The sequence below is a fragment of the Nicotiana sylvestris genome, chromosome 9 (genome assembly GCF_000393655.2).
Source record: "Nicotiana sylvestris chromosome 9, ASM39365v2, whole genome shotgun sequence".
NCBI classification, from domain to species: domain Eukaryota; kingdom Viridiplantae; phylum Streptophyta; class Magnoliopsida; order Solanales; family Solanaceae; genus Nicotiana; species Nicotiana sylvestris.
The window spans coordinates 6,553,548-6,566,783 of record NC_091065.1 but is presented as its reverse complement, the minus strand read 5'-3'; the positions used below and the strand labels follow the sequence as shown (position 1 = coordinate 6,566,783).

General features: G+C 37.5%; 1 protein-coding gene across 5 annotated transcripts in view; it reads left to right on the top strand.

Moving 5' to 3' along the window:
• Positions 1–1,135: 1,135 nt before the first annotated feature.
• The window catches only part of LOC104227026 (D-cysteine desulfhydrase 2, mitochondrial), a 164,836-nt gene continuing 152,735 nt past the window's right edge, over positions 1,136–13,236 (top strand). For 2 of the 5 annotated variants that reach the window (XM_070156171.1, XM_070156172.1), the window contains exons 1-7: positions 1,162–1,407; positions 3,109–3,435; positions 4,244–4,286; positions 4,415–4,747; positions 5,372–5,501; positions 5,591–5,767; positions 6,435–6,601. In XM_070156171.1, coding sequence (XP_070012272.1) covers positions 1,351–1,407; positions 3,109–3,435; positions 4,244–4,286; positions 4,415–4,747; positions 5,372–5,501; positions 5,591–5,767; positions 6,435–6,601 — 1,234 coding nt within the window. In that variant the 5' untranslated portion in view covers positions 1,162–1,350. Of the gene's footprint in view, positions 1,408–3,108; positions 3,436–4,243; positions 4,287–4,414; positions 4,748–5,371; positions 5,502–5,590; positions 5,768–6,434; positions 6,960–9,531; positions 9,729–13,236 lie in introns of those variants that run through there. The other 3 variants (XM_070156169.1, XM_070156170.1, XM_009779156.2) reach the window with 3 other exon arrangements.

Below are 13,236 nucleotides of genomic sequence, written 5' to 3'. Positions count from 1 at the left end.
CAAAACTTCAGCTAGTACGACTGTAGGACAAAAACTTCAGGTTATTTTAGTGCTGAAGTTTTAACAAATGAACTAAATAACTTCAACATCTTCTGTTGAAGTTTTTGAAAAAGTTTTATGACAAAACTAATGAATTCAGGACAAAACTTCAGCTTATTTAGTGCTGAAGTTTTTACAAATGAACTAAATAACTTCAGCATATTCTGTTGAAGTGTTTGAATAAGCTTTACGACAAAACTATTGAATCCAGGACAAAACTTCAACTAAAACATGCTGAAGTTCAACAAATAGAGAACAAAACTTCAGCTAGTAGAATGCTTAAGTTCAGCAAATACAAACAACTTCAGACCCGTCTATTAGAATGATGAAGTTTGCGTGATTGTATTTACTACTTCATGCCCGTATGCCTGAAGTTTACGCGAAAAATAGGTACGCTTGCAATTTGTTTTACAAAGCGGGTGTAAATTAAAATGTGACCCAAAAAACGTGTATAGATGAATCCCCACAACTATTGAGGTTGTTATAAGAAAATTGATGGCTTCTTGAGAAGGAAACGAGGTTAGGATGAGGGTGACACAACTAACTAAAAAAGTTAGACAGTCCATAATGGATGGAGGGGATTTTTCGACGGAGATGGGCTCATATCACTAGGTGCTAAGTTAATTTTTATTTTCGATAATAATTTGTGATTTCTTTTTTGCTACACCAATTTTGTGTTTATGAAAAAATAAAAATTGTGCCTATCACCAATATTACCTTCCGAGTTTCCTTGCTAATTTAACAATAATACTTTTTTATGAAGACATAAATATGTGCTCCTCCACTTTGTTTCATAGTTTTTGAAATGTCACCTATGTTTATTGTTGCCATATGATAATCATTATTTTCGTCACATAACAACTGTGGATATCTCGCTTATTACATTTGAAAATATTTAGTTTTCTTCTTTTGCCTTTTTTCTTTAAAATGCTAAATTTGTTCAATAGAATGAACAAAGATTTGACGGAATCGAATTACAAGTCACTATTGAAATTACGCGAATTTTCTTAAATGCTATGTTTCCGAACTTAAAATTTGTTATTTTGGACTAAATGTTGATTTATTTACATCTGTGAAGGACCACTTTGATAATTTTTCTTTAAAAAAATATGCCCTGCCAGATAAGATGTGCAAACGGTAAACTATATGGTAAAACAACCCAAATAAGTTCTCGGGAGAAAATATTTCTCTGGCAATATTACTTCCATTGAAATTTGCTAGTGGAAACAGATGATTCTTGAAAATTGAACAGCAATCCCAAAAAAGAAGCTGAAAACCTCAAAGTTTCAGTTGCAGCAGCCAAGAAATGCCATGGTTTCATCTTTTACATTCAGACTTCATTATGGGTCATCTCCAAATGGTCTCAAGGTTTGCCTTTTTTTTTCCTCTTTACCCCATTATTGATGTAAAGGTTCGAACTTTTTCTTGGTTATGTAGAAATTAAAGTACAACTGTGTCAAGTTTACCCACTACGCCATTTGCCTAAACTTTGGTAGATAGAGTTACTTGCTATCTATGCTGGTGTGAGGTATCAGGTATCCGGTGGAATAGTCAAGCTTGCCCGAACACCACCTTAAGAAACAACAACAACAATAACAATCTAGTATAATCCCACATGTGGGGTCTGGGGAGGTAGTGTGTACGTAGACCTCACCTCTACCCGGGTAGAGAGGTTTTCCGAAAGACCCTCGGCACAAGGAGATGAAAAAGAGGCAATGGAACAGTAACAACAACATACGTCACGAAGACAGTGCCAGCAATAACACCACCTTAAGACAACTTTGTTAAAAACTGTAAAGCTTTAATTAAGAAATATGTTCCAATAGTGTTGATAGTTCTTAAGGATTGATGTTCACCTTAATAAGTTTTGATCTTGAATATTAACTTACTGGACCATGATTCAGTCTTACATATTTCAGTTGAAAAGCACAAAGTTTCAATTGCAGCGTGAGGCATATGTAGTGTTATTGTACCAGGTTCATCTGAACCCAGTACTTTCTACGCGGAGTATATATTTCCTGTGAAAATTCACTAAATTGCAATACATAGTGGGTCTGAATCCACAACTTTAAAAATATAATAGGTTCAATACTAAAAACCTTAAAAGTTAAACTCATAGAGTTTAAATCCTGAATCTGCCTCTGATTGCAGCAGCCCATAGTTTCATCATTTACATTTAGATTTCATTGTGGGTAATCTCCAAATGATCTAAAGCTTTGCTATTTTGTCCTCTTTACCCCATTCTTGATGTAAAGATTCAAACTTTTTCTTGGTTATGTAGTAATTAGAGTACAACTAAGAAATTTAACTAAGAAACATATTCCAATAGTGTTGATAGTACTTGAGGCTAATTTGAGCTAGATATTGGATTGATGTTCACTTTAACACTATAAAGTCTTGGAATTTTATATGATGTAGCATAAGTTATTTATCTACATTCTATTACTAGTTGTAACTATTTTGAGAACTTTGATTCGTGTTATTGTTTGTTAAATTGCCAAGTTCTTTGTCAAACACTAACTGATTTGAGTGACAATGTTCTAATAATTCACCGAAAATCGAAACGTTCAGTTTACATTTTGCTTTAACATCCAGATAATTGATGTATTTCTCTGAGTCATGGGAATTCAGGGTTGAGGAATCTTGAATAAATCATCCATATGAGTTTCGCAGAGTATTGCCAGTTCCAAACTCCGGATAAAGGGGGAAGATTGGCGAGTTAATGGTCAGCATAAAAGTAGTCTAATTTTTGAGAGGAATCTTTCGAATAAATGAACCCAAATAGAGCGGCATGAATACTGATGATTCATATAGCTACCCGAGCTGATTTGAGATTGAAGCATGGTTGATTGATTTATGTAGAAATAGAGTAAAACTGTCTATCTCATAGAACTGTAGCTTCAGTGGACGTCTTGACCAAATAACTTCATGATATTCCGTTAAATCTCTGATTATTTTGGTGAAATTGGTTTGCATTTTGCTTTAAAATACAGATAATTGATGTATTCCAATTAGGCATGAAACTTCAGGGTTGAAGAATCTCGAATAATGCCTGGATTTGTTTTTCAGGAAGCTTTGAAATCCAATTTTCCTAAGGAGGAGTTTGTGTCGAATATACTTAAGAGGAAATGGGCATTGAGAATCCCAGATACAAAAATTAACCAAATAACGATATCAAAAGATGGTCTTCAGCAGGGAGGTGAAAATCTTTGGAATCTTTCCTTTCTGAATAATCCACAACCATCTTTGGGTGATCACATGACGGGAAAAAACCGACAAGAACCTTCATTTTATGTTGTAAGAGATGATTTGTTGCATCCTTTGGTGAATGGTAATAAGGCGAGGAAACTGGACGCACTACTCCCTCTCTTGGAAGACAGTTCCGCGACAGATGTTGTAAGACTTGATGCCTCTAGCTTTTCTAAATTGCTATATCTTCTTATTGTGTACATTGCTTAGTGTTAATATTTGGCAAGTCATAAACATGGAATTGAAGTTCATTAAAAAGCTTGGTGGTTCTTGTATTTTGTATTTCCCCCTGTGTGTTAAAAGCATATTGATTTCAAAGGTTTGAGTAGTCTAAGTTAAAGGGCGTACGAAAAGTAAAGGCAGTTCATTAAATTTGAAAAGGGATATCGAAAAGGAAAAACAAAAAGAAAACAAGAGTTGCCTGTTCATCATGTTAATATAAGGGGAGCCAAAAAATTGGCAAGGCTACATTTTAGAGCTATACCTAACTCAATCCACTCAAGTTTTTAATTTAGCATTTTATAGATTCTTGTAATGCGTGTCAACATGGATTCTAAAGATTACATAGATGGCCATATTACATTTACCCACATTAACTCTATAGCTGTTAATAGTTGCTCTAGATTAACTAGAAATGTTATTCACAGTGGAGATTTTATTCTCCATTTAAGTTTGTGATATTTTTTAGAGGGCCAATATTATGTCCAAAAGGTAACTAAAGCTAGCAAAGTCTCGTAATATCTTTCCCCGTCGACTGCTTATGTTAGCTCTAGTTTATGTTGTATGTTCTTTTAGTTCTTCGCCCACTCGAGCAGGCAAACATGAATGTGGAAGGTCAGAAAGCTTTGTCTTTGCTTTCTCCGTGATCTAGAAGCACCCCAATAAGTAGTGTCTTCGAGCTTAAGGAACGTGGAAAAGAAATTTGCATCTCATTGTGACATTTTTGAAATTCTAGGTCACATGCGGAGGTTGCCAAAGTGCGCATGCTGCAGCTGTTGGTACGTCATGAAACAGGTTAACTGCCACATTTATTAATTTCATTCCTTCTTTTTTTCAAATTTTACTTGTGTCGTCCCTGGATAGAGATAATACTGTATTTTAAGCATTTTGTTTACTTGTAATGCAGCTATGTCATGTGCTGAAAGGGGATTAAAGTCACATTTACTTCTCCGAGGAGAACAGCCAGCAACTCTGACGGGTTACAATCTAATTTCATCATTATATGGAAACGTTAGATATGTTCCAAGATCTCTATATGCTAAGAGGGCGGAGATGCTCTTAAAGCATGCACATCTTGTTGCAGGAAATGACGGCTTAGTTTTCTCGCTTGCTGATTTAGAGGCTTCGTTATCCTCTAATGGATTCAGTGAACACTCTTCACACGTGGATGCTCTTACGAAAAGGAGTAAGAAGGTAGTTGTTGTTAATGAAGGCGCTGGAGATGCTGCCGCATTGCTAGGTAATTTCTTTGTTTGTTGTGGTGAGAGTTAATAAGAGACCTTGTTACATGTTGGCCATTAATGCAGTTTGACAACAAACACGTTAAAAAACGTGCTATACATGTGGCTTGTGGAAAAGAAGTAATCGCTGATGAAATCTTAAAAAGAATATTTCAATAGTCTGTCTCTATTCATGTCGTTGAAGGGTCACTCTCTTAATGATGAGCGTCAAAATATTGTTATATGTCGAATTTTTTCCTTTTCTTTGCATAATCATGGTGTCCGAGCCAGCTTGTGCGCACTTCGACTAATTCCAGGGGATACTTGCTACCTCCTACTAACAACAAGTACCCGGTAACTCTGTCCAGTAAGGCTTGAACAGATGAGAAGAAATCACCTAAAGTTTTTTGTCTCCGCTAGGTTTTGAACCTGAAACCTCATATTCTCAATTCACTTTATTGATCCCTAGGCCACACCTGGGTGCTATTTTTCACAAGTTTGTTCCCAAAGAACAAGAAGTACCTTATCCATTACCTAATTATCTAACCTTTTATTTCCTTAGTACTTTGCGTCTGATTGCATTTGAAGATTCAGCTACTAGTGCGTTTCCTTTATACAGTTATATATGTCTAAACTTCCTGCAGGTGTTGTGCGCCTCGTTGAGTACTTGTCTCAGGACCATTTATTTGGGAAAGATCAACCATTAAAAATCATTATAGATGCGGGAACAGGGACAACTGCTGTTGGTTTAGGGATTGGAGCAGTGTGCTTAGGGTGAGGTTTTTCTATTTATCCTCGACGCATTGCGTTATCTCCATCTTTATAATGGCCAATGTCTGTCAAACTAACACACTTATTATTAGTCTCCCATGGGAGGTCACTGCAGTTATGCTGGCTGACACGATTGATGGGTACCAGAAAAAGGAGGAAAGTTTAATTTCTGAATTCCGTAGATGCTTTACTCTTCATCATGGTGAGCAAGCGCTGAGTGGATTGGAACCTGGACTTGTGCAGTGGGTTGAACGCAGCTTTCCAAGAAAGTAATCAATACTTCTATAGTCTTCTTCTTTGATATAAGAATAGCTCTTGCTTTTTGTTGTTCCTTGTCATCTTGTCTTTGAGGCAGTAATAGTTGATGTTCCTCACTCTAAGAAATTCCCAGGTATTTGGTGTCTAGGACCATAGTCGAATCCAAGATTTTAAAGTCAGTGGGTCCAGAATGAGCGTGATCTTATATGATGAGATTTTAATTTCCTTGCATTTGTATATGTAGTCCGAGTGAAGCAAAGGGTTCAGCTGAATACATTAAATCCACTCTAGATCCGCCTGTTTAGGAAAACATTCATCACGCGACTAGATCTTTTTCTTCCCATACTACCCTCTCCATGTTGACAAATAACTATATATCCTTGTTTACATCAAATCATGACCAAGGGCAAAGCTAGAAGCCTGAATACTTGTTTGGTCGAACCTAATAGCTTTTGCTCAAATAGTGTATTTGTGTTAAGAAATTCATTAGATATGGACAAATATTAAATTTAGAATTCAGTTATTAGCACTTGAAGTCATCGTTCTAAAATCCAGAATTCATAAAGTTGAAATGCTGGCTCCGTCTCTGAGTTCATAACTACTATTCATCATTCTAGAATTGCACAAAGTGGAACTGAATCTCTAATGTAGTTTCTTCTTCTCCTTCTTGTCCTACAGATTTGGCAATATACTGAAGGGGGAAGTTGAAATATGTCAAAAGATTGCACAAGAGACAGGTATTCTTGTTGATCCGGTTTACACTTTGGCTGCTTGGGAATTGGCAACTCAACTTGGTCAGGAGGAAAATGCGAAAGTGGTGATGCTTCACACAGGAGGTACACTTGGTATGTTTGGTTTGGCTCAGCGCTACAAATCTTATTTCGAAATGTTGACAGATGAATCTTGTAGCTAATGCTAGTGACTTTTAACTGATCAGTAACCATTACTGATACTTAAATTGGACGCCCTCTGTCTTGACTCGCCTCTTTGTGGCGAATTTCATAGTCCAATATGTGCATTACTGCATATTCCATTCGCTTCCGACTCAAGTAGAGATACCAACTCTTGAGTCTGAGATGGGTATGTTTGGCTAGCTCAGCATTACAAATCTTACTTTCAATGCTGAAAGGTTAAAATTGCAGTTAATGTTAGTTACTTCAACTGGTAACTAGTGTACTAGATCTTGAATTTCTTTTTCTATGACGGTGGTGTCAGGGCTAGTATGCATACACTTTGACTAGTCGGGGGTTTCTGTTATTTCCGCCCAGCATAGGTAACGAGTAACTCTGCCTACCAAGGCTTAGACATTTCTTAAATTGGACTCTCTCGAGATCTCGATCTCGATCTCCCGGCATGCCTTTTTTGCAGCAGCTTCTTTTTTAACTAAATTTCCTTATTAATCACCGAAGTAATGAATTACAAAATCACAGCTATACCAACTCCAGGTCAACATTTCATGTTCCAATTATGTGTATTACTGGATTTTCTGCTTGATTAGTATCAATCTTTTCTGTGTTTGCATGTTTCATGAAAGGGTGATTCCCAGGGGCGTAGCTACATATCCCAAAGGGTGGTCAACTGACCACCCTTCCTTGAAAAATTTACACTACGTATATAGGTAAAATATTAGGTTTTAGAGGTATATAACATATATTGAATATTCTTTATCAGAGAATTTTTTTCACTTCTTTAAGTTTGAACACCCTTCAGGAAATTACTGATTTCGCCACTGGTGATTCCTAGAGCCCCATGAGTCACGAGTTCGAATCTTGTTATGAATTAAGTATACTATTTAAGTAGAGAAAAGTATAGGAAAATCGATTATCCACCAAGTTTTGCAGTTTAAAGCAATACATTTCTATCAACAAAAAAAATGATAATTCATTTACTTGAATAAAGAATCGGGAGTTCATTATCTATTGAGTTTTAAAGCTGGAAACAACTAAAAATTTCTTGATTATTAAGAAATTATCTTTATAGCCAATTTACAATCTGTCTATAGTCCAAAAAGGTGTGACGTGCCTGTCCATAGGCCTAGGGATTAAATCAAGATCTGTAGATCCATGACCTCTTCTGTCCTGTGAAATGTACCTTGCTACTGTGAAATCACTGTGCAACCCAAAAAATAAGAATGTACTTATATTGACAAGTCATGACTCGGGTGTTCTTTGGTCGGTACGGTATGATATTTAAATATTTCAGTATTCGATTTCTTCAAATGCTATACCAATGCCGTACTTAAGGAATCCTTGATTTGATTTAGATTAGCTTTTTTTACTGAATCATCGTGATTCTAGTATGAATCTGAGGTTTTAATCGATTCATAGGGTCTTAACAGAAGTTTTAGCCGATGAGGAGAGCTCAGTGGGAGCTAGAGCACCACTCTCAGCTTCTGTCTGATCGAACCACAGACTTTTTTGATAAAAAAGAAAGGATAAGCCTGGGGACCGCAGCCCCACTTTTTTGTTCGTAATGAGGAAATTCGGTATGGTTCGGTTTTTCTCCTTTCGATTTCGGTTTATTCGTTCGGTAACTTCGATTTATTCGGTTTGAATACAAACTACCGCATAAAGCCATATATTGTAATATTCTTAATTAAAGTACTCAATGTACAAAACTAGAAATGTTTGTCGACAAAAATTTTGTTCAAAACCAGCAAATATCAACCAATAGAGAGAAAACTTTATATAAAGGAAAAAATTTGATCATTAAAAATGTCTTGATACTTGCTTAGAGTTAATTGATGAACTTAGAGAATAAAGGAAAGTAAAATTTTAGATTTTTATATTTATGTATGATTAATAATATGTGTATTGTGTAATATAATATTTATTTTGGTACGGTATTGGTATTTTAATATTTTATTTTAAAATATCAAATACCATACCTAATACTAATTTTTTTTATACTTAAACCAGATACCAAAAACTAAAATTTCGGTTTCGATATGGTAGTTCGATATTTACCAAATTATGCACACCTAAATTTCAAATAGCTAGAGCCTAGAAGAGCAAGAAAACAGGTCTAGAGATGGCAAGGGGCCGAGACGGTTTAGGGCATGGGGCATTTGCATCTATACCCATTTTTTGGGCCACCTTTTAACTTATACCCGCTTTACAAAAAAATTGCACGCGTACTCACTTTTCGTGTAACTTCAAACATACGGGCCTGAAATAGCAAAGACAATCACGCAAACTTCAGTTCATAGTGCAACGACAAACTTCAGTTCAATAAAATTACAGCATGTTTTGGCTGAAGTTTTTGTTTTGTAATTTCTAAAGCTGAAGTTTGTTTTGTAATTGCCGAAGCATTCTAATGGCTGAAGTTTGTTTTGTAATTGCTGAACTTCAGCATTCTAGGAGTTGAAGTTTGTTTTGTATTTGCCTAACTTCAACATTCTAGGAGCTGAAGTTTGTTTTGTATTTGCTAAACTTCAGCATTCTAGGAGCTGAAGTTTTTGTTTATATTTGTTGAACTTCAGCATTCTAGGAGCTGAATTTGTTTTGTATTTGCTAAACTTCAGCATTTGAGAAGCTGAAGTTTTTGTTTATATTTGCTGAACTTCAGCATTCTAGGAGCTGAAGTTTGTTTTGTATTTGCTAAACTTCAGCATTCTTGGAGCTAAAGTTTTTGTTTATATTTGCTGAACTTCAGTATTCTAGGAGCTGAAGTTTGTTTTGTATTTGCTAAACTTCAGCATTCTAGGAGCTGAAGTTTTTGTTTATATTTGCTGAACTTAAGTATTCTTAGGAGCTCTTACAAAATTATATTGCAGCAACGAAGGAGAAGAAGACAAAAAATCTTAGGATTACTGTCATTAGATTCCTTTGTGGATCGTGGGTTGACATAATCTTGAAGTGTTGGCCCAAGTAAAGGTTTGTTTTGAAGATTAACAAAGGAACTCAGACATGAACCAGGTCCATCCTCCAAGTCCATCCCTCGGGTTCACAAAAACGGCCAGATTCGAGTATGTGGGATGCACGTGAAAATGTTGGTTTATGTTTAGTCAACAATGGCATGCCAATTGGAAGAGTTGGTGGAAAGAGTTGGTGTGGATGCTAGGAGGAAGCTTCCTCCTTTGATGTCACCCATGACATTAAGAGGAGGTAGTTTGATGTCACCAATGACATCAAGAGGAGGTCTTTACCTCTATAAATAGATGCACTCCTTCACTTGTAGAAATCATCCCAAAATAATACAATACATTGTAGTGAGTAGAGAGTTAAGAGAGAAATTCTCTTAAGTGTAATTGGGAAATCTCCCCTTCCTTTGTTAATATTAAAAAGGACAATTGTTCTCTGGTGGACGTAGGATTATTTTGATCCGAACCACGTTAAATCTTATGTTCTTTCTTTTTTTCCGTTTCCGCTAACAATTGGTATCAGAGCGACAGGATTCTTTAACGATCCAAGGAGGAAGAACAAATAAAGATGAGTTCCATGAAGTTTGAAATTGATAGATTCAGTGGACGCAACAACTTCAATATCTGGAAGATCCAGATGATGGCGTTACTGCGGAGGGAAGGTTCAATTCATGCTATTGACGGAAAGTATCCTAAGGATATATTAGCTCCCGACAAGGAGAAGATTGAAGGGGATGCATTGAGTGCAATCCAACTATCCCTTGCACCTAACGTGCTTTGTGAAGCTGAGTACGGGTACCGAAGAGACGACCAAACAGTTATGGGAAAAGCTAGAAGGGCTATACCAAGACCGATCAGTGACAACAAGGATGTTGTTACAACGACGTCTTCACACATTTAAGATGGGGTCAGGTACTTCGTTACAAGATCATTTAGATGCGTTCAATAAACTTGTCATGGACTTACAGATTGCAGGAATTAAAAAGGAGGAGGAGACGCTTGCATGTGCTTTGCTATTTTCATTGACTTCAGGATATCGTGATATTGAGAATTCAATGATGTATAGCAAGGAGCCTATCAAGCTTGAGCAAGTGCGGCAGGCACTTAACTCTAGTGATGTGCGGAGGCACATTGAAGGAGATAGAGATGACCAGGCAAGTGGCCTCTTTGTAAGAGGCCGGACTAGCCAACAGGGAAAGACCAAATCAAAGCACAGATCAAAGTCTCGTGTGAACAAGAAGAATACAGAGTGTTGGGGTTGTGGCAAGAAGGGGCACTTTGAACGAGATTGCCCAATGTCAAAGTCCAAGGAAAAGGCGAGTGCATCTACAGTTGAACAGGTACATAATTTTGATAATGATTATGTACTAACAACATCGTGTAATAATAATAGTAGTTATGAAAACAAATGGGTGTTAGACTCTGCTTGTACTCTGCATATGACGTTCCGAAAAGACTGGTTTAGCAGCTACGAGAAAAGTGGAGGAACCGTAGTAATGGGCAATAATGCAACTTGTGCAATAGTTGGCATTGGCTCAGTTCGGGTTCGCTGCCATGATGGAATCGTGAGGACTATTACACAAGTCCGTCATGTTCCTGATCTGAAGAAGAATTTGATCTCCTTGGGTACTCTGGATGAACAAGGCTACAGGTACATGAGCGAAGCAGGAACTATGAAGGTGACTAAAGGTTCTTTAGTCATGCTGAAAGGCAAGCTGGAGAACGGCCTTTACACATTGGCCGGAAGCACCATTGTTGGCTCTGCAAATGCATCTACAGTGCAGTTATCTAATGATGACAAGGCAAGACTATGGCACATGAGACTGGGTCATATGAGCGCACGTGGACTGGAGATGTTGAGCAATCGTAAACTTTTGGAAGGTGAGAAGATCAGCACGCTTGACTTCTGTGAGCACTGCGTTCTAGGGAAGCAGAAGAAGGTCAGCTTCAGCACTGGCAAACACAAGACAAGAGGAGTGCTAGACTACATCCATTCAGATTTATGGGGTCCTTCTAAACTTCCATCGAAGGGCGGAAAGAGGTATCTTCTCATTTTTATTGATGATTTCTCACGAAAGGTTTGGGTGTATTTTTTGAAGGCAAAAAGTGATGCTTTTGAAGCATTTAAAGAGTGGAAGATTTTGGTTGAAAATCAAATGGAGCGGAAAATCAAGTATCTTCGCACAGACAATGGCTTGGAGTTTTGCAATGAAGAGTTTAATGAATTCTGCAAGGTTCATGGGATCTCAAGACATAGGACTGTCAGGCATACCCCACAGCAGAATGGAGTTGCCGAGAGAATGAACAGAACTCTTCTTGAAAAGGCTCGTTGTATGCTCCTACAAGCCAAAATGTCCAAAGTATTTTGGGCTGAAGCAGTTCACACTGCTGCTCATATTGTCAATCGATCTCCAGCATCGGCAATTGACTTTAAGACTCCGAATGAGGTATGGTCAGGTGAACCCTCTAACTATTCATACTTACGAGTATTTGGGTGTCCAGCTTATTATCACGTTAATGAAGGAAAGCTTGAACCAAGGGCTAAGAAGGCCATATTCGTAGGGTATGTGGATGGAGTAAAAGGGTACAAACTTTGGTGTTTGTCTTTACTCAAATTTATAGTTAGTAGAGATGTCACCTTCGATGAATCCTCTATACTTGATCCCCGTAAAGTTTCCGTGGAGTTTTCAGGAAACAAGAACAACGAGCAGGTGGAGCTTCCGGTGGAGCTTGCCAAGGAAAAGGATCAAGAGACTCAGGTTAAAGATGAGTCAGAAGATGTAGGCGTTGAAGAACTTGTTGTCAATGAACCATACACAATTGCGAAGGGGAGGGAGAAGAGGCAGACACGAGAACCGGAACGCCTTATAAATCAAGCAAACTTGATTGCATATGCGTTCGTAGCTGCACAAGAAGAGATTAAAGATCTGGAGCCCTCCTCGTATATTGAAGCAACTTCTTGCAAGGATGCCGTACAATGGCGGTTAGCCATGACTGAAGAGATGGAGTCTCTTCACAAGAATCAGACATGGGTCTTAGTGAAAAGACAAAAGGGGAAGAGGACAGTTGGATGCAAGTGGGTCTACCGAAAGAAAGAGGGAATTCCTGAAGTGGAAGATGCTAGGTTCAAGGCGAGATTGGTTGCAAAAGGTTTCAGCCAAAAGGAGGGAATTGACTACAATGAGATTTTCTCTCCGGTCGTGAAGCATAGCTCAATTCGCGTGCTACTAGCATTGGTTGCACAATTTGACTTGGAGCTTCAACAGCTTGATGTCAAAACTGCTTTCTTACACGGTGATCTAGAAGAGACAATCTATATGGATCAACCTGAAGGTTTCCTAGCTGAGGGAAAAGAAGATCACGTATGCCAACTAAAGAAGTCTTTGTATGGTTTGAAGCAATCCCCTAGACAGTGGTACAAGAGGTTTGATGCATTCATGACTACACATGAATTCTCAAGGAGTGCATTTGATAGTTGTGTGTATCACAAGAAGATGTCTGGTAACTCAATGATTTATTTACTGTTGTATGTTGATGATATGCTTATTGCTGCTAACAACATTACAGAGATAAATGCTTTGAAGAAACTGTTGAGTAAGGAATTTGACATGAAGGATT